The sequence below is a fragment of the Podarcis bocagei genome (assembly GCF_964188305.1).
Source record: "Podarcis bocagei genome assembly, chromosome: Z".
Lineage (NCBI taxonomy): Eukaryota > Metazoa > Chordata > Lepidosauria > Squamata > Lacertidae > Podarcis > Podarcis bocagei.
In genome coordinates this window covers 12,004,163-12,026,213 of record NC_138140.1, presented here as the reverse complement: position 1 = coordinate 12,026,213, position 22,051 = coordinate 12,004,163, and the positions used below count along the sequence as shown (strand labels likewise).

At 44.4% G+C, this 22,051-nt stretch overlaps 1 protein-coding gene across 5 annotated transcripts in view; it reads left to right on the top strand.

Moving 5' to 3' along the window:
• The window catches only part of MVB12B (multivesicular body subunit 12B), a 106,158-nt gene that overhangs the window by 18,155 nt on the left and 65,952 nt on the right, over window positions 1-22,051 (top strand). For all 5 annotated transcript variants that reach the window (XM_081180340.1, XM_081180342.1, XM_081180339.1 and 2 more), the window contains exons 3-6: window positions 10,844-10,951; window positions 13,757-13,853; window positions 14,741-14,870; window positions 15,062-15,184. In XM_081180340.1, the coding sequence (XP_081036466.1) occupies window positions 10,844-10,951; window positions 13,757-13,853; window positions 14,741-14,870; window positions 15,062-15,184 (458 nt within the window). The remainder of the gene's footprint in view (window positions 1-10,843; window positions 10,952-13,756; window positions 13,854-14,740; window positions 14,871-15,061; window positions 15,185-22,051) is intronic.

Sequence of the window (22,051 nt, the reverse complement as noted above, 5' to 3'; positions counted from 1 at the left end):
CACAGCACACGGAAACGCCGTTTACCTTCCCGCTATAAAGCGGTACCTATTTATCTACTTGCACTTAGGGGCGCTTTTGAACTGCTAGGTGGGCAGGAGCTGGGACCAAAAGACAGGAGCTCATCCCGCTGCAGGGAATCGAACCGCCGACCATGCGATCGGCAAGCCCTAGGCACTGAGGTTTTGCCCACAGCGCCACCCGCGTCCCCTACAGGTTACCTACTTGATGCTTTTAGCACTAAACGGCAAGGGAGCTCTGGTTGGGGAAGGGCACCTGCTTTGCATGCAGAAGGTCCCTGGTTCAGTCCCTGCCCTCTCCCGGCATGGCTGGGAAATACACTTAGTGGAAATCCTGGAAAACTGATGCCAGTCAGTGCAGACAGCACTGAGCTGGATGAACCAATGGCCTGACACTGTATAAGGCAGCTTCCTATGTTTCTAATAATTTTCACGCTGGACCAGGGAATTTGAAAGCTCTGTTTGGGCTTTAACAGACCGCTGTTGCCTACGAATACTGTGTTTTCCCAGCTGCAGTTGGAAGTAGCATTTTGAAAGGAAAGGGTATATGTGTCGGAAGTTTGGGGGGAAGGCACTCCACTGAGCCAGTATTCCTGAGGTGAGCAGTATTATCTCTGCTGGCTCATGTACCTTTAGTTTGCAGCCCATTTTCTCCAATACATTCCAGTTCCTCAAGATCAGTCTTTCCCCCAACCCAGATGTTTCTGGGGCTACTGTGTCCATCCACTGGCATTCCCAATGGTTGGTGGTGATGGGAGAGGCAGTCAGCACCATCTTGAGGGCACTAGGTTGGGGGTAGATCAGCCTCCCGCAACCTAGTACCCAAGTATTGCTGGAAGTCCTAAGAAGTTGTAAACTCCAATATGCACAGCTTGGCCACCTTGTTTGTATCTGCATGCCTAGGCATGGCAACTGGAGGCTCTGCTCCTTTGCCTCTCAAAACATTTCTCCTCCACCTTTCCACGGAAGGAGGCTCACAAAGCAGTGTACGAAGATCAGGGCTGCAATCTAAAAGCCACAACACAAAAGGAAAATGAACTGGGGAGGGAGGAGGAGGAAAAAAACCAAGGTCAGGTACTGGGTATTAGTTATAGAGTTCAGCAGGTCATGGAGCTTAATCTAAGCAGCAAAATGAATGGGCTGCTTCATTCTCTACCCTTCTGGTAGTCTCACTGATGTTAGGAGAGACAGAGAGGGGTTTCACTTGTTCACATTCTATGACCCTGAATCAGTCGAACCAACAGAGGGTGTTGCAGATTCAACAGTTTTGCCCCAAGTGATTCCTTAGTTGTGATTCCTGCATTGCAGGGACTTGATGACTTTTGGGCTCCTTTTCAGCTCTGCAGTTCAGGAAGGAGATGAGAGTGTCCTTTTGAGAGGCAATCCCTTCACTTGATCCATGTCTTTTAACAGGAAAGCAGTAAGGGAGGTAAAGGTAAATAAAGACATGGGGATAAGGGTTAGGCCAGCGCTGCCCCACCCCCAGCTCCAATAAATCTCCCCATCTCCCTTCCAGAATGTTGTCACATCCATGTTGTTGTTTTAAGTGTGCCTGTTGGGTTCAAAATATGGATTTAGAGGGGAAATGGTGCACTTGGAAAGCTGATAATGTGCAGCTTGAAAAAAATGGGGAGGAGGTTAGACGTGTTCGGTGTATGTATTTATTAAGCACTTAAATAACAGGTAAACGGAGGGACAGCATGTACAGGAATTATATCAAGGTAGACGTAAGTTTCCATACTTAAAATGCTCAAACCATATTAAAACACCTTCTTTCTGGCTGGAACCACCTCTTCTTCACCTTCAGGCAGGTGATGCTCCATTGCATCCTTATAAATACCCTTTAGGTGCTGCTTTTCTTTGGCGCCTGTTAGTTCCTGAACTAAGGCAGATTCATCAGTGAGTCATCACTGTATTGAGCCCCCACCTTGGTGCTTGCTCCCAGATCTTGGAACTCCCCCCCGCCCTCGGGAAGCTGGACTGGCTCCCTCCTTGTCCTACTGGTGGGTGAAGACTTGTTTAATTCCCACAGGCTTTGTGGAACTGACTGTTTTTAAGGAAACAGCTTTAAATACCGCTGTGCTGTTTTTTACTACAATTGTACCTTGGAAGACAAACTGAATCTGTTCCAGAAGTCCATTTGACTTCCAAAACGTTTGAAAACCAAATTGCGGCTTCTGGTTGGCTGCAGGAAACTCCTGCAGCCAATCAGAAGCCGTGGAAGCCCTGTCAGACATTTGGGTTCCAAAAGATCATTCGCAAACCGGAACACTCGCTTCCAGGTTTGCGGCATTCGGGAGCCAAAACATACAGGTTACAGGGCATTCAACAACCAAGGTACGACTGTATCTGCATGTTAATGGATTTGTTTTCCTAGTGTTTTGATTCTGTTATAGTTTAATTACTTTTTAACTCTTACCTTTTTATATATTTTTAGCTTTCTGTATTTTATCCATATTGTTTTAATTTTTGTAAGGCATCTTGTATCCTAATTAGGGGAAAGGGCAGGCTATAAATAAGGCTAATAATAATGATGAGAGATAAGAGTTACCTGCTGCTGTGGAGGAATAATAATAGGAATAATAATATATTTCTTATACCGCACCCATGTGACTGGGTTACCCCAGCCGCTCTGGGCGGTTTCCAACAAAATATAAAGGGACAAAACAAAACATAAAAAGTTTCCTGAAACAGGGTTGATTTCAGATGTCTACAAAAAGTCATATAATTGTTTAACTCTTTGACATCTGACAAAAGGGCGTTCCACAGGGAGAGCTCAACTACCAAGAAGGCGCTCTGCCAGGTTCCCTATAACTTCAGTTATTGCAATGAGGGAACCACCATGGATACATGGATGGGGAATTTGCGCAGTTGGAAAATCTGCTTTTTTTAAAAAAAAAAACAAACCGATCGCTAATATACAATTCAGTCAATCAAAATCATAGCAGATTGCTCGACTGGAATTCCCTCGCCTATCTGGGGAATGGCAGTGTTCTGTAAAAAGTTGCCTGACAAGTTGGTGGAGAAAGTAGTTAGATGAGCAAAAAGCTCTGTTGATTCACTGATGCGTGATATTCCAACCCACCCTTTCCCCCAGGCCCTACACAAGTTCCATAGCTGCAGAAGCGGATACAAGTGAAAAAATTCTTCTCTTGTCAAATGCAAATGCTATGCCCTGAATTGCTGTGACCTGCCCTAATATTTGGCACACTGAAGAGGCCTGCAGATTTTTGTGGCATTCTTAGTGATAGGTTGGAGGATATCGGGTAGCATTCCCTGAGTGGGGGCCATGCTTTAGAATTACAGTGGTACCTCAGGTTACATACGCTTCAGGTTACAGACGCTTCAGGTTACAGACTCCGCTAACCCAGAAATAGTACCTCGGGTTAAGAACTTTGCTTCAGGATGAGAACAGAAATCATCCTCTTTTTTATAATATTTATTAAGATTTTTAAAATACACATAGAATTATAAAATACAGTTCACACAACTAACAATTTAAAAAATAAAAAGAGACATAAAAGAAAAAGAATGATTAGATATACATAGAAAGAAAAACAAACATAAAAAGTTTAAAGTTTAAAATTAAATCCATCCTTCAATCCTCCTTTATCTCATCACCTTGGTTCTTTGACCCCCTCACACCTCCCCTTTTGTATTCCCATTTAAAAAGTCCTTTCAGCAAATTCTTACCCTCTGTCATTTTTCATAACTCTGCGTCATCACCTATTGTAAGTATATATTTTTAAGTATTAACAATCTATACTTGCATACACTTTAAAAAACTTTTAACCAATACCACTTATTTTCCATCCAGCATCACTTTAACTTTCCTTAATTTTGCAGTGTTTCTGCAGATAATCTTTAAATTTCTTCCAATCCTCTTCCACCGACTCTTCTCCCTGGTCACGGATTCTGCCAGTCATTTCTGCCAGAGAACAGAAATCATCCTCTGGCGGCACAACAGCAGCAGGAGGCCCCATTAGCTAAAGTGGTGCTTCAGGTTAAGAACAGTTTCAGGTTCAGAACGGACCTCCGGAACGAATTAAGTTCTTAACCAGAGGTACCACTGTATATCAGTGCTTCTTTCAGGATAAAAAATGAGGTGCTGGTACACGTGATAAAAATGCTGTGATTTCCAACACAAAATGGCTGCCATAGGCAGCAAAAACGGGTGACAGTAGTATGTACCAGCAAGTATGCACCAGCACAAAAGCAGCACCATTTCAAATACCCAGGAGAGAGAATGGCTGCATGGTGAGACCTTTTATCCGAGGAGCTCAAGGTTGATGTACACACTACTTCCCTTCTCCATTTTATCCTTGCAACAACCACGTGAGGTTGGTTGGGATCAGAGACAGAAACTGACCCAAGGTCACCCAATGGGCTCTGTGGCTGAGAGGGAATTTGAACCCTGCTCTCCCAGGTCCTAGTCCCACACCCTGACCATAGCACCCACACAAGCTGGAGCTGGGATGTAACCTGGAAGTACTTTATAGGATGCCTGGGTCAATGGGAGCCAATGGAAAAAAGAGTCAGAGCTCTCTGTGACCCTGCCAAAACCAATGACTGCTTTCAGTGGTCTTCCTCTTCCAATCAAAATCTTCTTTAGCCATGGAGTCTTCCATTTGCTAGAGAACGGTTTGCTTTGCTTGAAGCTATTGGTATTTTGTAGACAGGACCTCCTGCTTTGTGTGCGCGTGCATGTTAATTATTTAAATGGCGTGTCCTTAAAAACCATTAACAAGTCCCCAAAGATAAATACAGGAGCTTCTTCTCAAGCTATAGCAGGAAATGAAATGACTTGTGGCTTCTGTTAATTATCTCAAATTGTTAGCAAGAAGGGCGGCTCCCTTGAAGCTTTTAATTTATCTGTTGGACTTGGAGGGGCTAACAAACCTTTTGTGCAGTGGTGGCAGAGGAGGAAATCTGTGTCTGTTGTACAATTTTCAGCATACAGATTGTAACTTAACCTGCGTGTATCTGTGGTGAGGGAAGTGAGATGGTTTTGACAAGGGCTGGTGCAGCTGGGGTTTAAATAGCTTATGTATGTGTGTTTACCTTGCACATTTATGAACATTGATTCTATATTTGAAACCTTTGAATTCTTATAAGAGGGGGAATAGGGATCCCCTTACAGCTCTCATTACCTTTAATAAACTGCAGCTCCCAGGATGCTTTGGGGGAGCCATGCATGTTTAATGCGGTATAATAGTGCTTTTAATGTGTGTTGTGACAGTGTCTGTATTGGTTGCTGTTTGTAGTATGGCACATAGAAGGGCCTTGTGAATGTGGCCTCAATCTGTGGGGTGATAAAGAGCTACTTAGACTTGGCTGCTGTTACTCATTTCTTAATTGCTCCTTCTCTCACCTTCTTAGGCTTCTGTTTGCCTTGTGATGAGGTTCCTTTAAGTGTCTTCTTGCAAGCTATCCTGCTCAATTCCCTTCAAGTAATTAAGTAATACTCCATTTAAAGAGGAAGGAAGGAACCGGGAGTTTAAGGACACAATTATTTCTCTTGGTGCAAACCTTCTGAGTTTAATTTCTCTGACACGTGTCCTTGGGGCCAAATGTGACCTTCCAGACCTCTCTACCTGGTCCTAGGGATTCTCCCAGCCTATATGTCATCCTCAGCAACACCCCTGTCTCAAGGCCACACCTCTCACTGGCACCAGCTGACTCCTTATCTTCCTTTGGAATGTGTCCTTTAAACTTTGATTATGCCCCTTTCATCCCTGCATTGTAGATAGAGGTGTGTGTGTGTGTGTGTGTGTGTGTGTGTGTGTGTGTGTGTGAAATCTAGGCTGCTGTACAAAGGTGAAATCTGAAGTCATTGTTTTTGCCCACATTTGTATCTGGCCCTGTGTACAACTGGCATATAGCCGCCAGAAGAATGCTCAGGTGGGAATGGGGCAGGATTTTTTCCCCCTAAAGATATTCTAAAAGTACTTTCTGAATACCTGCTGACAGCTTCCTTTTTCTGTGTGGATGGCACAATTTTGGCTTAATAATAATAATAATAATAATAATAATAATAATAATAATTGTTGTTGTTGTTGTTGTTGTGGTTGTTGTTTCATTACATTCCACTTTTCTCCTAAGCTGAGATTCAAGGTGGCTTCCAACATTTTAAAACATCATTATAAAATAAAAAGTAATAAAATCAAACTGGTTTAAAAACAATAGTCAAAATGCATCTAAGCACATTGAGAACCAGCAACTAGTATCCAGTAGCCTAGTGGCCAGCATTGCCTGGACCTTAGTTTTCAAAGGTCTGTCTGAATGGGAAGGTCTTCTCCTGCCAGTGGAAGGATAATAATAACAATAATAATAACAATAATAATAATAATAATAATAATAATAATAATAATAATAATAATAATAATAATAATACAGTGGTGCCTCGCAAGTTCCGCGAGTCTCTTCGTCTAGCGGTTTTTTCGTCTTGCGAAGCAACCCTATTAGCGGCTTAGCGGATTAGCGCGATTAGCGGTTTAGTGGCTATTAAAGACTTAGCGGCTATTAAAGGCTTAGCGGATTAGCGGCTAAAAGGCTATTAGCGGCTTTGAAAAAAAGGGGGGAAGCGGGGAAAAAATCAGAACACTCGCAAGACGTTTTCGTCTTGCAAAGCAAGCCCATAGGGAAAATCGTCTTGCGAAGCAGCTCAAAAACGGAAAACCCTTTCGTCTAGTGGGTTTTCCGTCTTGCGAGGCATTCGTCTTGCGGGGCACCACTGTAATAATAATAATAATAATAATAATAATAATAATAATAATAATAATAATAATAATAATAATAATAATAATAATTTATTTATACCCCACCCATCTGGCTGAGCCTCCCCAGCCACTCTGGGCAGCTCCCAATCAAGTGTTAAAAAACAGTACAGCGTTACATATTAAAAACTTCTCTGAACAGGGCTGCCTTAAGATGTCTTCTGAATGTCAGGTAGTTGTTTATCTCTTTGACATCTGATGAGAGGGCGTTCCACAGGGCGGCGCCACCACCGAGAAGGCCCTCTGTCTGGTTCCCTGTAGCCTCACTTATCGCAATGAGGGAACCGCCAGAAGGCCCTCGGCGCTGGATCTCAGTGTCCGGACTGAACGATGGGCGTGGAGACGCTTCTTCAGGTATACAGGACCGAGGCCGTTTAGGGCTTTAAAGGTCAGCACCAACACTTTGAATCGTGCTCGGAAATGTACTGGGAGCCAATGCAGATCTCTCAGAACCAGTGTTATGTGGTCCCGGCGGCCCCTCCAAAGAGGGAGCCTGTCTAATGTGTCATGGGAGGAAATCCCACAATGTGGAAGCAGCCATCTGTCACCAACATCTGTGCTTCTGATTCTGATGGGACCAAGAGAAGGTGCTCACCCATGGAGCTTAGCACCCAGGCAAATGCCTTGGCACACGTAGCCTGAACATCTGAAATGGAAGGACGTAGTAATATGTGAATACATTTTTGGAACCCTGGACTTTGCTTTTCTCCTCCTGTATCCTTCACATTCAAATACACAAGTGAAAATAATTTCCCATCTCTAGTTATGAGCTCCTAAGAACTGGATCAGGCCAGTGGCCCATTTGGTTCAGCCTCATGTTCTCACAGTTGCCGACTGGATGCCCCAATGAGAAGCCTACAGGCAGGACCTGAGTATACCAACTTTCCCCCCACGGGATTCCTAGCATCTGGTATTCAGAAGCATGCTCCCTTTGGCGGTGGAGGCAGAATGTTGCCATCATGGCTAGTGCCCTTTTATAGCCCTTTTATGCTTAACCCTCCTTTCAAACCACCCAGTTTGGTGGCCAGCACTGCATCTTGTGGAAGCAAATACCATAGTTTAGCTGTGGAATGTGTGAAGAAATTCTTTCCTCCTAAATCTTCCAACACTCAGCATGCTTTATCTCTGTTGGAGTGGTTCTGCATTGGCAAATGCTCCAGACCCCTTCTTTACGTTGGATTATTCTAGTTTTGGATTTGGCTACTTCTGCTTTTACAGAACGGACTTCACCCCTTTTATCCAAGGAGGTGTTTGATCACAAGCTTTATCTGCACAGAAATGTAATTGTGTCATGGACATCCTCTCTTGCAGCAAATATTTTCCCTTCAAAGTGGCTTTAGGGGAGGAAATTGGGGGGAGGTAAATGAACTTTCTCTTTTACTGGGTTTTTTCCTCTTCTTCTTCCTTTTACTTCCTTGCAACCAGCTTGGGAATTTTCTTCTTTTAACTTCAAATGTTGTAAACCAGGGTTTCCTAAAATTGGGTTTCCAGCTGATTTTGGACTACAGTTCCCATCATACCTTACCACTGGTCCTACTAGGTGGGGATGATGGGAGTTGTAGTCCAACAACAACAAAATTCACAGGAGTGCAGTTTCTTTCAGGAAGTGTGAAATAGGTGAGTTCACATGGAAATAAAAGGCACGGACCAGATTTCTCTTGCATTCCAACTCTCATTGGCAGCAGCTCCCCAGGGTTTCAGGCAGGCGAAGTTCCCAGCTCTACTTGGAGATGCCAGGGATTGAAACCTTTGAACCTTCTGCATGCAAAGCTGTTGCTGTTGCTGTGACCTACGTTCATTCCCTTGGAAGCAAGGGAAATAAATAATCAATTGGGCGCTCAGCATTAAACAAGGAACAATCAAAACAGGAACCTTCAACTTAGGCTTATTTAAGTTTGTGTGTGTGTGCGCGCGCTCGCGCGTGCGCGCACTTGCACATGCACATGTGCAAAGAGAGAGACTGAGGCTTTAAAAGCCCCTCTCTGAAGGTAGTGCAAACAGGATCTTAAGAACATATGCCAGTAATTAGATTAGGCTTTCAGCTCAAACCCTCACATTGATCATGCTGATAACAACATTACTTTTGTAAGAGGATTTTAAAAAATATTTTTTTTAAAAAAAGAAAATGCAAACCTAGAAGCTAAAAATAGCAAAGTTGTCTAGACATGTCGTTACTTTGTAGGGATTATATAAGTCACACCATACCACTTCTGGCCATTTCCTTGTGTCCCTTAATGTTCTCATCTGTGTTGCTAACAAAAAGCAGTGTTGATTAGGCTGGAAGAAATAAGTATTTGCTCTTAAATACTTAGTTCTGTCTCCTTAGATTTAAGGTTAGTATAGTAGACAGACTTTGTCAAACAGGAGGAAATTCATCCTCAAAAAGAGAGAGAGAGAGCTCTGAATAAAGTATGCATCTCTTTCTCTATACCTTAGTTTTATAAGCAAACTGTAGTTGTCATGGTTGCCAGTAGGCTTGACGAAAGAACAGGTGAGTGAGCAAATGGAGTGTTGCACAGCCCATACGATTTGTTAAGGAAGGAATGGCATTTAGTGGATGGGGCTGCCTCCTCTCCCTTAAGAGGATTGAGTCTATAGTGAATAGACTGTTGTTCTTTTTATGAGGGGTGGGTGGAACCTGAGTTCAGATCCTTACTCTGCCAGGAAGCATTCTGGGTGGCACCAACAGAATCACTTCTTTGGTTCTCACAGAAAGCCTAAATGGTCAGAAGCCTCTACTTGCCTGTAGTAGCTGCTGATTCTGACATGGGATGGTTAGCTAGAGAGTTCCACTGCAACTCCTTGAGGATTGCTACCTTGCTTCCCTTCTAGTGGAGCTGGGGTTCTTGCTGCAGCGCCAGTGGCTTATAGAGATTATGCTGCGAATTCTTCTTTCTTTCCTGCTATTGCAAAGAAGGAGAAGAGTTTCTTTGAAAAGGAAGGTGGGCATATGAATTGTATTAAGTGAGAAATCATCCGAATGAATAAATAAAAGCATGCAAGACGAACTGGCAAGCATCAGCCGGTGTTCAGAGAGAGGGAGGCTCAAATGGAGTGCTGCAGTTGACAACAGTCCCTGTTACCATCTTAAGCGATAGCTGCTACTGTTGAATGAAGGCTTCTGACAACTAAGCATGTGTTTCAGATACAGCTCAAGCTGGGCAGTCCATGCCTATCAGACAACAGTAGCAAAGCCACTTCAGTTTCTCCAACCTGTGAAGAAGCTGGTGCTGGAATCTTTATACAGTGGTACCTCAGGTTAAGTACTTAATTCGTTCCGGAGGTCCGTACTTAACTTGAAACTGTTCTTAACCTGAAGCACCACTTTAGCTAATGGGGCCTCCTGCTGCTGCCTCGCCGCCGGAACCCGATTTCTGTTCTTATCCTGAAGCACTATTTCTAGGTTAGCGGAGTGTGTAATCTGAAGCGTATGTAACCTGAAGCGTATGTAACCCGAGGTACCACTGTATAGGGGTCAGAGAAGAACACATGACTTTCTCCAGCCTATCACTGACCAGACTCTTCATGCTGGATTTGCACCATATCTTGTCAACGTGTTATACTTATGAACTCTCCGCGCCCCAGCACCAAATCTTCAAATAGTTGTCTAAATTGAAGGGTGGATTAACTGACTGCCTAGCAGGGAGTATTTCTGCCTGCACACCATGTGACCAATTTCCCTTCGTTTTTCGAACCACAGGCCTGTGAGGAAGGACAGAGGCTTTTGTGTTTCTCCCTTTAACCTCCAAACCACCTCAAGAAGTAGTAGCCAAAGGTAGTTTTACCTTGATTAATATTTTACGTGGGGTTCTCTTTAATCAGTTGACTCACTGGTGACAATAGTTTTAGGACTGACACACACACACACACCTTTGCTTTTGATCCTTCTCTCCGTTGGAGGAGAGAGACTTAATGAGGTAATAAAAGCCTCAGGCCAGCGTTAATTAGGTGTAAAAGGCGAGCTGTGCCCCTGTATTAGCTATAGTGTGCTTTACCTGTCCTTTTTTCCTCTACCTTCACCAACTCTTGGCTATTGATATTTTTTCCAGGTTGCACAGACGGCAGATGGCTTGGATGCTGACCTCTGGAAAGATGGCCTGTTTAAATCCAAGGTCACACGATATTTGTGCTTCACACGGACCTTTTCTAAAGAGAATGTGAGTGGCTTGCTTCTCAAGCTTGGGTGTTTGTTTCTTGGGCTGGTCAGGGAACAAGAAAGGTTGTAGTAGGAAGCAGAACAAACCAAATTTCTATCAAGCTTTCTTTCCTGGTTGCCTGTTGAAGGTTTTTAACTCGCCACAGGTGAGCAGGTAAATGTACTGTTCACATGCTGCATTAATGTTTTGATGTCCCACTGAAGGAGAAAGTGTCACATAATCTATGGATATTGTTCAAGTGATTTGGTGCTACTTTAAGACTACTACCACCCACTACATTTTGAGTTAAGATGCGTCCTGTTTGGCATCAGTACTGATTTTCTCACCAATATTCACACATGCTTTCATCTCAGATGTCTTGATGATGGAATAAAAGCTCACATGTTTTGCTGCTTAAGAGAGTTTTGTGATTAAGTAGTCTAAGTGTTTCTTTTTTAAAAAAATAAAAAACCAATTTGGAAATGTAGCTTTTGCAAGTCACCCCTTTAAAAACAAGTTTCAGCAAGGGGTATGCAGACATCTTTGCATGGGATACTGTTGGAATGGGAGGATCCTAAATACTGACCCACATAGGCAGCTTGGGAAATGCTGGCTCAAGGGCAGTCAAGTATGCGGCCTTTCAGATGTTCCTGAGCTACAGCTCCCATCATACCTGACTAATTGGCCATCCTGTCTGGAACTTATGGGAATTGCAATCTAGCAACATCTGGAGGAGGGACGCAGGTGGTGCTGTGGGTTAAACCACAGAGCCTAGGATTGGCCGATCAGAAGGTCGGCGGTTCGAATCCCAGCGACAGGGTGAGCTCCTGTTGCTCGGTCCCTGCTCCTGCCAACCTAGCAGTTCAAAAGCCCATCAAAGTGCAAGTAGATAAATAGGTACCGCTCTGGCGGGAAGGTAAACGGTGTTTCCGTGCGCTGCTCTGGTTCACCAGAAGCGGCTTAGTCATGCTGGCCACATGACCCGGAAGCTGTAAGCCGGCTCCCTCAGCCAATAAAGCAAGATGAGCACCGCAACCCCAGAGTCGGTCACGACTGGACCTAATGGTCAGGGGTCCCTTTACTTTACTTTAACATCTGGAGGGCACCAAATGGGCAACCCCTGTGCTACTTGAAAAGGCTAAAAAGCGGGGTGGAACCTGCAACAGACAGTTGCAGTGTGAAGTGCTTCCTGTTCAGAAACTGCATTCCATTCCCCCTTCCTCCAGTTTCCCATTCCACATGCATTCCATGGCCATTGACCACACCCAGTCTTAACTGGGCTGGGCTTGCCTCCCGCTCCCTGCTTTGTTCCCCTCCTCGCAAATATTTTTTTGTACTTTTACAGACATTAGGATTTCCCCCTCAAGCCTGCAGGTTCCTCCCACTTTCTGTGTATATTGCACCTTTTCGCATACATTAAGGAACGGCACTGACAGCCCAAACATCAGAGGATCTGTTGGTGTGTTCATGAGGTTTTTCTTTCTCCAGTGCTTGATTAATCAGGGAAGACGTCAGTTTGGATTCCATGTACTATTCCTTGTTCCAGCTGGCTTGCAGATGCTGCTCTTCTTTCTTTCCCCCCAGGAACTTTTCTTGTTTTTGGACCTTGCAACGAAATACATGTAGAGCTAATTAGCCAGATTCATTACATATGTCTTTGCTCTCCAGATAAGAGCTGTTTGCTGGATACGTTTAAGCACCCTGGGTTGTGTCCAATACTAGTCCTTCTCTGAGTAGACCCATTGATATGAATGAATCTAAGGTAGTTGTTTCCGATTAACTTTGGTGGGTCTACTCGATGAGTAGGATTAGCATCAACTATAACCCTCTCACTCTCCCCCAAAGTTTGTTTGATCAAAGTAGGGTTCTTTCAATGTCACAATGGCCGTGTACACAGAACGAATTTAAATCACATGACATCACCCCCCCCAAAAAAAATTGACTCTTGGGAGTTGTAGTTTAAGGGTGCTGGGAATTGTAGCACTGTGGGTAGTAAATTACAGTTCCCAGCATTCTTAGGGGGAAGTCATGTGGTTTAATTGCGTGGTGTGTATGCAGCCAGATTAGATTTTGAAGGCAGCCTTTTTGCCCCTTTCCCTGTCCCTAAATGCAACCCCCACTGAATCCCAAAGTACTTGGGTAGCTTTCCACACCCCACAAGCACAGCAACACATAATTGATTGAAATTGATTTTTTAAAAAACTAAATTTCCCCCCACAACTGGACAGCAGGTTGAGTGGAGCTGGACTAGGTGAAGAATAGAATCATAGTGAATGAATTTCTAGATCAAATAGACAGGTGGCCTCTGCTTAAAAACATCCAAGGAAGGAGAGTTCACCACCTCTCATGGGAGTCCCTTCCACTGTCACAAACAGCTCTTAATGTCAGAAGGTTCTGACAGCTGTTAGGACACCTATATCCCCCTCCCAGAGCTACAATTTCCAGAGTTCCCTGGAAAGAGAGATTAATTATTAAACCGTTCTGAGAATTGTAGCTTTGTAAGGGGTCTCCTAACAAATCTCAGCATACTTAACAAACTACAGCTCCCAAAATTATTTGAGGGGAAATCATGACATAAGCCCAACTTAGTTGGATGCAAACCTGTTTGTCGAATTCAGCGTCCTGGGAATGGCACTTTTAATAATAGTACTGTAATAATAAAGGAGGAATTAAGTTTCTAGTCCTTTTGATTGTGACAAGTTCTTGCTCCATTCACACACTGTGTATGTGGGGCAGGTGCATAACTGCATGCTCAATTCTAAGAATTGTCATTTTGTTTGGGTTTCATCGCCTCTCGGCCATCACTTTCCTTCTGTCTCCCAACAGAGCCACCTGGGCAATGTCTTGGTCGATATGAAGCTCATAGATATCAAGGACACTTTGCCTGTCGGCTTCATTCCTATCCAAGAGACCATGGACACACGTGAGTTGAGACTTTTGGTCTTTGTGATGACCAGATTCTGTGCATACCCTCTTAGAGAAGGTGCTTTGTAGTGGTGAGCACTGCTGTGGGAATTCTATCCATCTTTTGTCTTTCATCCAGATTTGCTCCCACACTATGTGTGATTTGGATTTAGAGGTTGTGCACCGCAGTCAAGTGGGGAGGGTGTCGGTGGGCTACCAGATCCCTTTGATGATGCGGTCCAGGTTCTAGGTTTGTCTCCGCAGAAAGAAAAGAAAAAAAAAGAATTGTACATGGGCTCAGGGGTTGGCCGATGTCTAAAGATGCCAACATAACAAAGTAGACCTGATGATGATTTATGGACCATTTACTATCTGAAGATCTTGAAGCAAGTTACAGTAGGTAAAAATACATGAATCGTAGAATTACCAAGTTGGAAGGGACCCTAAGAGTCATTTAGTTCAACCCCCTGCAATGCAAGAATACAGGGGGTTGGACTACATGACCCTTGAGTTACCTTCCACCTCCATGATTTCATGATTTGGATATTTTTATGTATTCTGAACCATTTGGAGTTTTTCACATATTGAGCGATCTATAAATCATCATCAGGGCTACTACATGAGGTTGGTATCTTTACCTATCAGGTAACCCCTGAGTCCATGTACATAAATGTGCATGTAGAAGAAACATAATATGTCAAATGATTTACACAAAAAGCAAGTACTTAAAACAGCATCAATATCCACTATTGGTATAAAAATCAGGGAGTACTACAAGGCGTGGGGGGGGGCGTGGGGGTGTTCAGAGGAGGGCTACACTTAAAGAAGGTCTGGGTTTTGTAGAGAGGTTTGGAGTAAGAGAAGAGGGAACCTACCCCTGAACTCTCACGCTGTGGCGTTTTGCAGAAGAAACTGCTTTCCGGAAGAAGAGGCTCTGCATCAAGTTCATTCCGCGGGATTCTACGGAGGCCGCAATTTGCGATATTCGGATCCTGGGCCGGGGCAAACAAGCCCCTCCGCAGTATACGTTCATTGGGTAAGGGTCCCATCTCCTCCTCACCCTTTCAGTCAGGAATTTTGGAACTGAGGTTTTTCCAGATAGGAGTCCAGCATTCCCTACCAAAGGGACCCCATGCTGTTTGCGTCCCTCCAAGTGCTAGCATATTTGTTACCTTGACCATTGACTTGAGCTGTGTGGCTGATTGTCTTCTCTTGTGTGCTGTAAAGGGAACTGAACAACATGGGCATATGGTACCGCATGGGCAAAGTCCCCAGGAACCATGAATCGTCTCAGCCCACGACACCTTCTCCACAAGCTCCAGCTACAACGCCAGCTGCTAACCTTCCCAGGTGAGGCTCTTCTCAAATTCTCCAATGCCAGTGGGATTTTTATACAGTTTTATACACCACTTAACAGTATAAAATAATAATGATGATGATGGTGGTGGTGATGGTGATGATGTAGGTTACTAAAGCATAAAACAATGAAATTGTCAATAAGAATTAATAATTTAAAATGTTCTAAAAGTTAAAATAACAATAGACTAAAAATAGATTAAAACTTGCATCAGCTTTCTGAACATGTTAGCAGGTTTGTCTAAACAAGAATGCTTTTAGTAGGTGGTGAAAAGAGTACAGAGAAGGTGCCTGCCGAATGTCAGTAGGCAAGGAGTTCCCAAGTGTGGGTGTTGCCGGACTAAATACATTCATACCGCTTGTTACATCCGCTTCATGTTACGTTCTTTCAGGTTACGTCCCGTGGAGACCCGGAAGTACCGGAAAGGGTTACTTCCGGGTTTCGCCGCATGCGCAGAAGCGCAAAATGACGCCATGCGCAGAAGCTGCAAATCGCAAACTGCACATGCGGAGACACGCCGCTGCGGGTTGCGCTCTTTTCATGTTGCGAACGGGCCTCTGGAACAGATCCCGTTCGCAACCAGAGGTACCACTGTAATCAGGTTCTTACAAATGCAGAAGAAGTATTATGGGATACCTGTTAACTGTGAGCATAAGGACATAAAACAAGCCTGCTAGATCAGGCTGGCTTGATGCCTGTGGGAAGCCTGAAAGCTGGGCATTATTACATAAAATATAGTCATTATTGCTACTATATATTCATTTATGCTCTACCTTTTTCCATGACAGGGACTCAAGATGGCTTACGGATAAAATAAGAACAGCTAAATTCATTGGGGGAACAGCTAAAAACAATTAAACTGTAATAGAATAAAAAGCATATATATATATATATATATATATATATATATATATATATATATGCTAGCACTAGTCACCATATCCCCACTTAGAGTACTTCAACAAGCAATATAAAGGGTTCATAGCAACTAGTATTCAGAGACATACTGCCTCTGACATTGTGACTAGTACAGGGGTCGGCAACCTAAGGCTCACACGCCGCGAGTGGCCCCCCATGGGGGGCCCATGGACCCCCACTGACCACTTGGGGACCTTCGCCACCTGCTCAGTTGAGTCCTGTGCACCGCGCTAAACCGGCGCGGAGCAGAGTGGGGACCGCCTTCCGCGATGCTGGCCGGCTTCCCATTGGCTGCAGGAAGCTCCTGCAGCCAGTGGGAAGCTGCACATACCTCCTCCATGCCAGAAGGATCGCTGGAAATAGCGTTTGCGCATTCGTGCGCGCACACACACACTCCGGCCCACTGCGGCATCTGCAGGACCATGAACCAGCAAAAGCCACAAAAACCCCTGGACTAGTAGCTATTGATAGCCTATTCCTCTAATAAATTTTCTGAGCCTCCTTTAAAGCTATCCAAGTTGGTAGTCATCACTTCCTTCTATGGGAGCACATTCCAAAGCGTGGCTATGCTGGGCAAGGAAGTACGTTAAGAGCATAAAGAGAGCCTGCTGGATCAGGCCAGTGACCTATCTGGTCCAGAATTCTGTTTTCACAGTGGCCAGCTAGATGGTTTTCAGCAACTGATACTTGGAAGGTGTGGAGGCAGAGCATAGCCATCTTGGCAAGCAGCCTTCATTAGCTTTCCCCATTTGTCTAATCCTCTTTTAAAGCCATCTAAGTTGGTGGCCACCACTGCCTCCGGCAAGAGAACGTTCCTCAGTTTAGCTATGTACTGCATAAAGAAGTACTTCCTTTTATCTGCTCTCTGTATTCCAACATTCAGCTGCCTTTGGATGTCCACAAGTTCTAGACGTATAAGAGGAGAAAAACTTTCTCTGTGCTATGCATAATTTTATAAACTTCTAACATACCACCTCTATGTTTTCTCTAAACTAAAAAATTCTAAAACATTGCACCTTTCCTCATAGGGGGAAGATAATGTGTTGTGTGCATGCTTTTTCTAAACAGAATTAAATCACACACTGGTCCAGAGATTTGTGGGAGTGAACTTACAACTAGGAGGGGAAATTATTAACTTGAAAGAACCAAAAATGGGCAGATTTGCCTATCTGTACCCAGGCCTACCCTTGGCGTGCTTGGGATTCATTCCTGCAGTGCCTCTCTTGCTATCCTTGAAACGGTCTCCAAACAATCTGTCAGCTTCAAGCAAAGATGTCATTCCTTTCTCTCTGTGTTTGTGCGTTCCTCCTCCCCCCCACCCCCCCAGTGGCAGATATAATTGTACTTAACATCCATGCAGCAACAACAAAAAAGTTATCAGCCTGCGACAGACACTTTGGGAAATGGAACACACTCCAATTGCGAAAAGATGTGTCGGCTGCGTTTCATGTCCCACTTGCCCAAGACTGGGGATTTTGGTCTCAACTTCTGCATGTTAATGTTGAATTTCGCCTCTCCTCCCTTCCCAGCTCTGATCCTTGAGTGCCAAATAGCTTTTGATCCTGGGGGTGTGTGGAACATGCTCATGTGATTGCTAGACATAATGTCAGAAAGATGGGTGCAACGCGGCACCTAACCTAGTGTGTCAGGGTGGTGAGTCAGAGGTCAGGGGCACAAGTACATAAGAAGAACCCTGCTGGAACTTTGGTGGATTGCTCTCCCATAAATGTGTATAACAACAGCACCAATGGTCAATGGACCCTCCAGGTTCATGGGCAGTCTACCTCCAAACGCCAGTTAATTGGCTTGGGGTAGGGAGGCACATAAGATTGCGAATATTATGAATATAGGATGGTAAAGGGACCCCTGACTATTAGGTACAGTCGTGACCAACTCTGGGGTTGCAGCGCTCATCTTGCTTTATTGGCTGAGGGAGCCGGTGTACAGCTTCCGGGTCATGTGGCCAGCATGACTAAGCCACTTCTGGCGAACCAGAGCAGCGCACGGAAACACCATTTACCTTCCCGCCGGAGCGGTACCTATTTATCTACTTGCACTTTGACGTGCTTTTGAACTGCTAGGTTGGCAGGAGCAGGGACCGAGCAACGGGAGCTCACCCCGTCGCAGGGATTCGAATTGCCGACCTTCTGATCGGCAAGTCCTAGGCTCTGTGGTTTAACCGACAGCGCCACCCACGTCCCATATAGAATGGTACCTTATATCAATCCAGGCATTGCTCCATCTGGCTCAGTATTATCTACACTTACTGGCAGTGGTTTTTCAGGGTTTTGGGCAGGAGCTTTCCCCAGCCATCCCTGAAGACAATAGGGATTGAGCTCAATACCTTCTACAAGCAAAGCAGGTGTTCTACTACTGAGCTATGGTCATTCTCTCAAGTTCTTAATATGCTTATCAAACCCAGAATCTATGGAATGCAAGTATGGCTCATAAGCATCAGTCAAAGTAGATAATGCTTAATTGGAGGGATGAGTTTCAAGCCTGGTCGAGGATATCTTCCCATGTCTCTGCTTTCAGGCGAAAGGTCTTAGATTAAACCCAAGGTATTTCCAGTTAAAAGGGTAATGTAACAGGCAATGGGGAAAGGGGGCTTTCTCTTTGCTCATTACCTTGGAATGCCACTGCCCGCCAAGAGAACGGAATACTGGGCAGAGGGGCAAGCAGCCAGACCTGTTAGCAGGGTTGGCTCCTTAGAACATCAGAAATACCTTCTGGATCACATCAGTGGCCCATCTGGTCTAGCATCCTTTTCTCACCGTGGCCAGCTGGATATCCCAAATAGAAAGGATCTGAGCACAGTGTGGGATCCTACTTGTAGGATCCCCATAAGTTGGATCTGAGCACAGTATCACTCTTCCTCTTGCAATTCCCATCAAGTGGTATTTGAAAGCTTTATGCCTCCAGCCGTGGAGAGAGAACAGAGCCCAGAGGCTGTTTCCAGAATGTTGTTTAACAGAACCCACACGATTTGCATCTTGCTTGGATGTCAAAGCACCTGAAGTGGTTCCAACTCAGTGGGTTTCGTCTGCAGACGAGGGTGAACTTGGGGGGGGGGGGTCTGGCTCTGAGAGTCACTTAAAGGAGCTGAGGGAGAAGCAGGGGAACTTATATTTTAATGGGTTTCGATGAGAGTTTTAAACATTTACAAACGCTTTTAACAGTTGGCCCTCCCTGCAGAGCCCTGCCTGGACGAGAAACTTAAAATACGTTGATGTTGGCTTCGGTTTTGCAAAAGAAGGCATAAGCGTCTAACTCTGGTGGTCTGGCACTAGTGGCTCTTTTTCTTTCCAGTGTATTTTAAAAGCTTGACTTGACATTTGCCTGTGATTTGCCTTCCAAGGGGGCCTTCAAAAGCAATCAACCACACCTCATATAAGGATATAAGGAAACTGCCTTATATTGAGTGAGACCATTATTTTGCATTGCCATTTTGTGTTTTTATGTTGTGAACTGCCCTGTGATCTTCGGATTAAGGAAGGTATACGAATTTAAATAAATAAATGTGTTGACTGGCTGCAGGTCTCCAGGGTTTCAGCCCCAGCCCCACCTGAAGCTGCCAGGGATTGAACCTGGAGTGTTAGAGACGTTCAGTCATAATCCCAGCATCTGGATGATCACAGGTTCTCCATCCCACCTTTAGATGATGTGCATTCATTGTTAGATTTATTAATTTCTAAGTTACCCTTCAGTATTGCTGCTCACACAGCAATTAAGGTGTTGGTAAAATGATTTTGAAACTGAATTAAACCTGGTTGTTGTGGTTTTTTTAAATGTCAGGGCAGAGGAAAGCATAAAATTACAGCAGCCAAATGTAATATTGTTGTTTAGTTGTGTCCGACTCTTTGTGACCCCATGGACCAGAGCACGCCAGGCACTCCTGTCTCCCCCTGCCTCCCACAGTTTGGTCAAACTCATGCTGGTAGCTTCAAGAACACTATCCAACCATCTCATCCTCTGTCATCCCCTTCTCCTTGTGCCCTCCATCTTTCCCAATATCAGGGTCTTTTCCAGGGAGTCTCCTCTTCTCATGAGGTGGCCAAGGTATTGGAGCCTCAACTTCACGATCTGTCCTTCCAGTGAATGCTCATGGCTGATTTCCTTAAGAATGGAGAGGTTTGATCTTCTGGCAGTCCATGGGACTAAGAGATTAAGAAGGTCTGTTTTAAAAAGCTTGGTCAAATGAGGAGTCGTTTGCCTAATGCCAGCAAGAAATGACAGTAGGCAACAAGTGAGCACAGGACATTAAAAGTGAGAACAACAGGCAGGGCGAAAATGTAGGTAAACATGAGGATCAGGAACTTGCTATGAATGCAGAAAGCAATGGAAAAACCAGTGTAATTTTTTTAAAGAGAGGCATTAGAAAGGGTGGAGACTGCTTCAGAATAGATTGGGATGTCAGCTTCCTGTGAGTAGATTTTATTCTTTGTTACAGGGAGGAAGTGGGAGGGTGGTGGTGGCCTTCTCCTGAGTGTTTTTGTCCTGTAATGATGTTTCTGTCTCTTACCTGACCCCCATCTCTTTTGTGCCATTTTAATGCTGGTGGGGATGTAGTTGGGAGATTCTGGCTTTCCTACATGTGCAGGAGAAATGATAGTAACTGGCACTGGCTCCTATTAATGAGAGCCTTCCTCTACCTCCCACCTCTCAGCATTACAGATTCTCCTGAAGTCTTAGTAATTACTGTTAATATCGTTCAGTGGCAACTTTTCACAGGAGCACCGTTGAATGGCTTAGTGCCTGCACACCGCACATGCAAATCGGCTCCTGTGCGCACCTAGTGATTTTGTATCCTCACTTCCGTCATGCCGTTTGCCGCAAGTGGAGTTGTAAGCATGTCATGCATCGCCTGTGCGTTCAGCAAGTGTGTCAAAACACAACTTCAATTAATTTGCTCTAATTATGGCTCCAGAGAGAGACTAGGGGCTGTATTGTTCCTCATTAAAAGACATTCTCCCTCCCCTCCCCTCCCCCCTTCTTTCTTCCTCATCCGCAGTCTCCCACCGTCGCTTGCTCTTGTGTATCCCATACGGGGAGAATTTCTGAGCAAGAACACAGACTTGCATTTTAGGGACTGGGTAGAGAAGGATTTGGTCTTTGAAAGGCTCCACAATTGCCCATTCAAGTGTTGCATCCAGTTAGTGGAGGGGGCGGGAATACCGGGGTGGCCTCAAAATATCTATGGAGGAACTTCCAGCCCATGGGCCTAGTTTGGTGGGATATAAATAAAATATATCTGTATAGAAATGAAACTGTTCGTACCAGGGGAACCTCTCTTAGGAAGCATTTTGGAGGTGGGAGGATAAAACAGCTTGACCCTGGTCTGGCTGCCCACCTCTGATGTCAGAGGGGGAGTTGACTTGATGGTCTGAGAGAGCGGGTAGGGAGACAGAGGGTACAAGTAGCCAGAGTGGTGTCCTCCAGATGATGGTATACTACAACTCCCAGCAGCTCCTCAGCCAGCATGGCTAAGGGATGGAGAGAGTTGTCGTCAGGCAACATCTGCGGGGCTACAGGATTCCTTGTTCCTGATTAAGTGCTTTAAGAGTCAGTGTTGTTAATTATTATTACTATTATTATTATTATTATTATTATTATATAATATAAAGAAATACTGTTCCAGGCAGCCCTAGGATGATTGGCTGGAGGAATGTTCTAAACTTATTTTAAGATTATTATTATTTTATTATTTATTATTTTTTTAAAAAACCCCTGTAACTGATTTTAGATGTTTTTAATTGGAATTGTTTTTAGAATTTTAAAATCTGTGTTAGAATGTCTGCCGTTTGTTTGTTTGTTTGTTTGTTTGTTTGTTTCATTCAAACAATACATCTGTTTTGCCACCCCGGGGGTCCTTTGGGAGGGTGGGTGGGTTAGAAATTCAACAAATAATAAATTATTTAATATTTACATTGGGCTTGCACTTG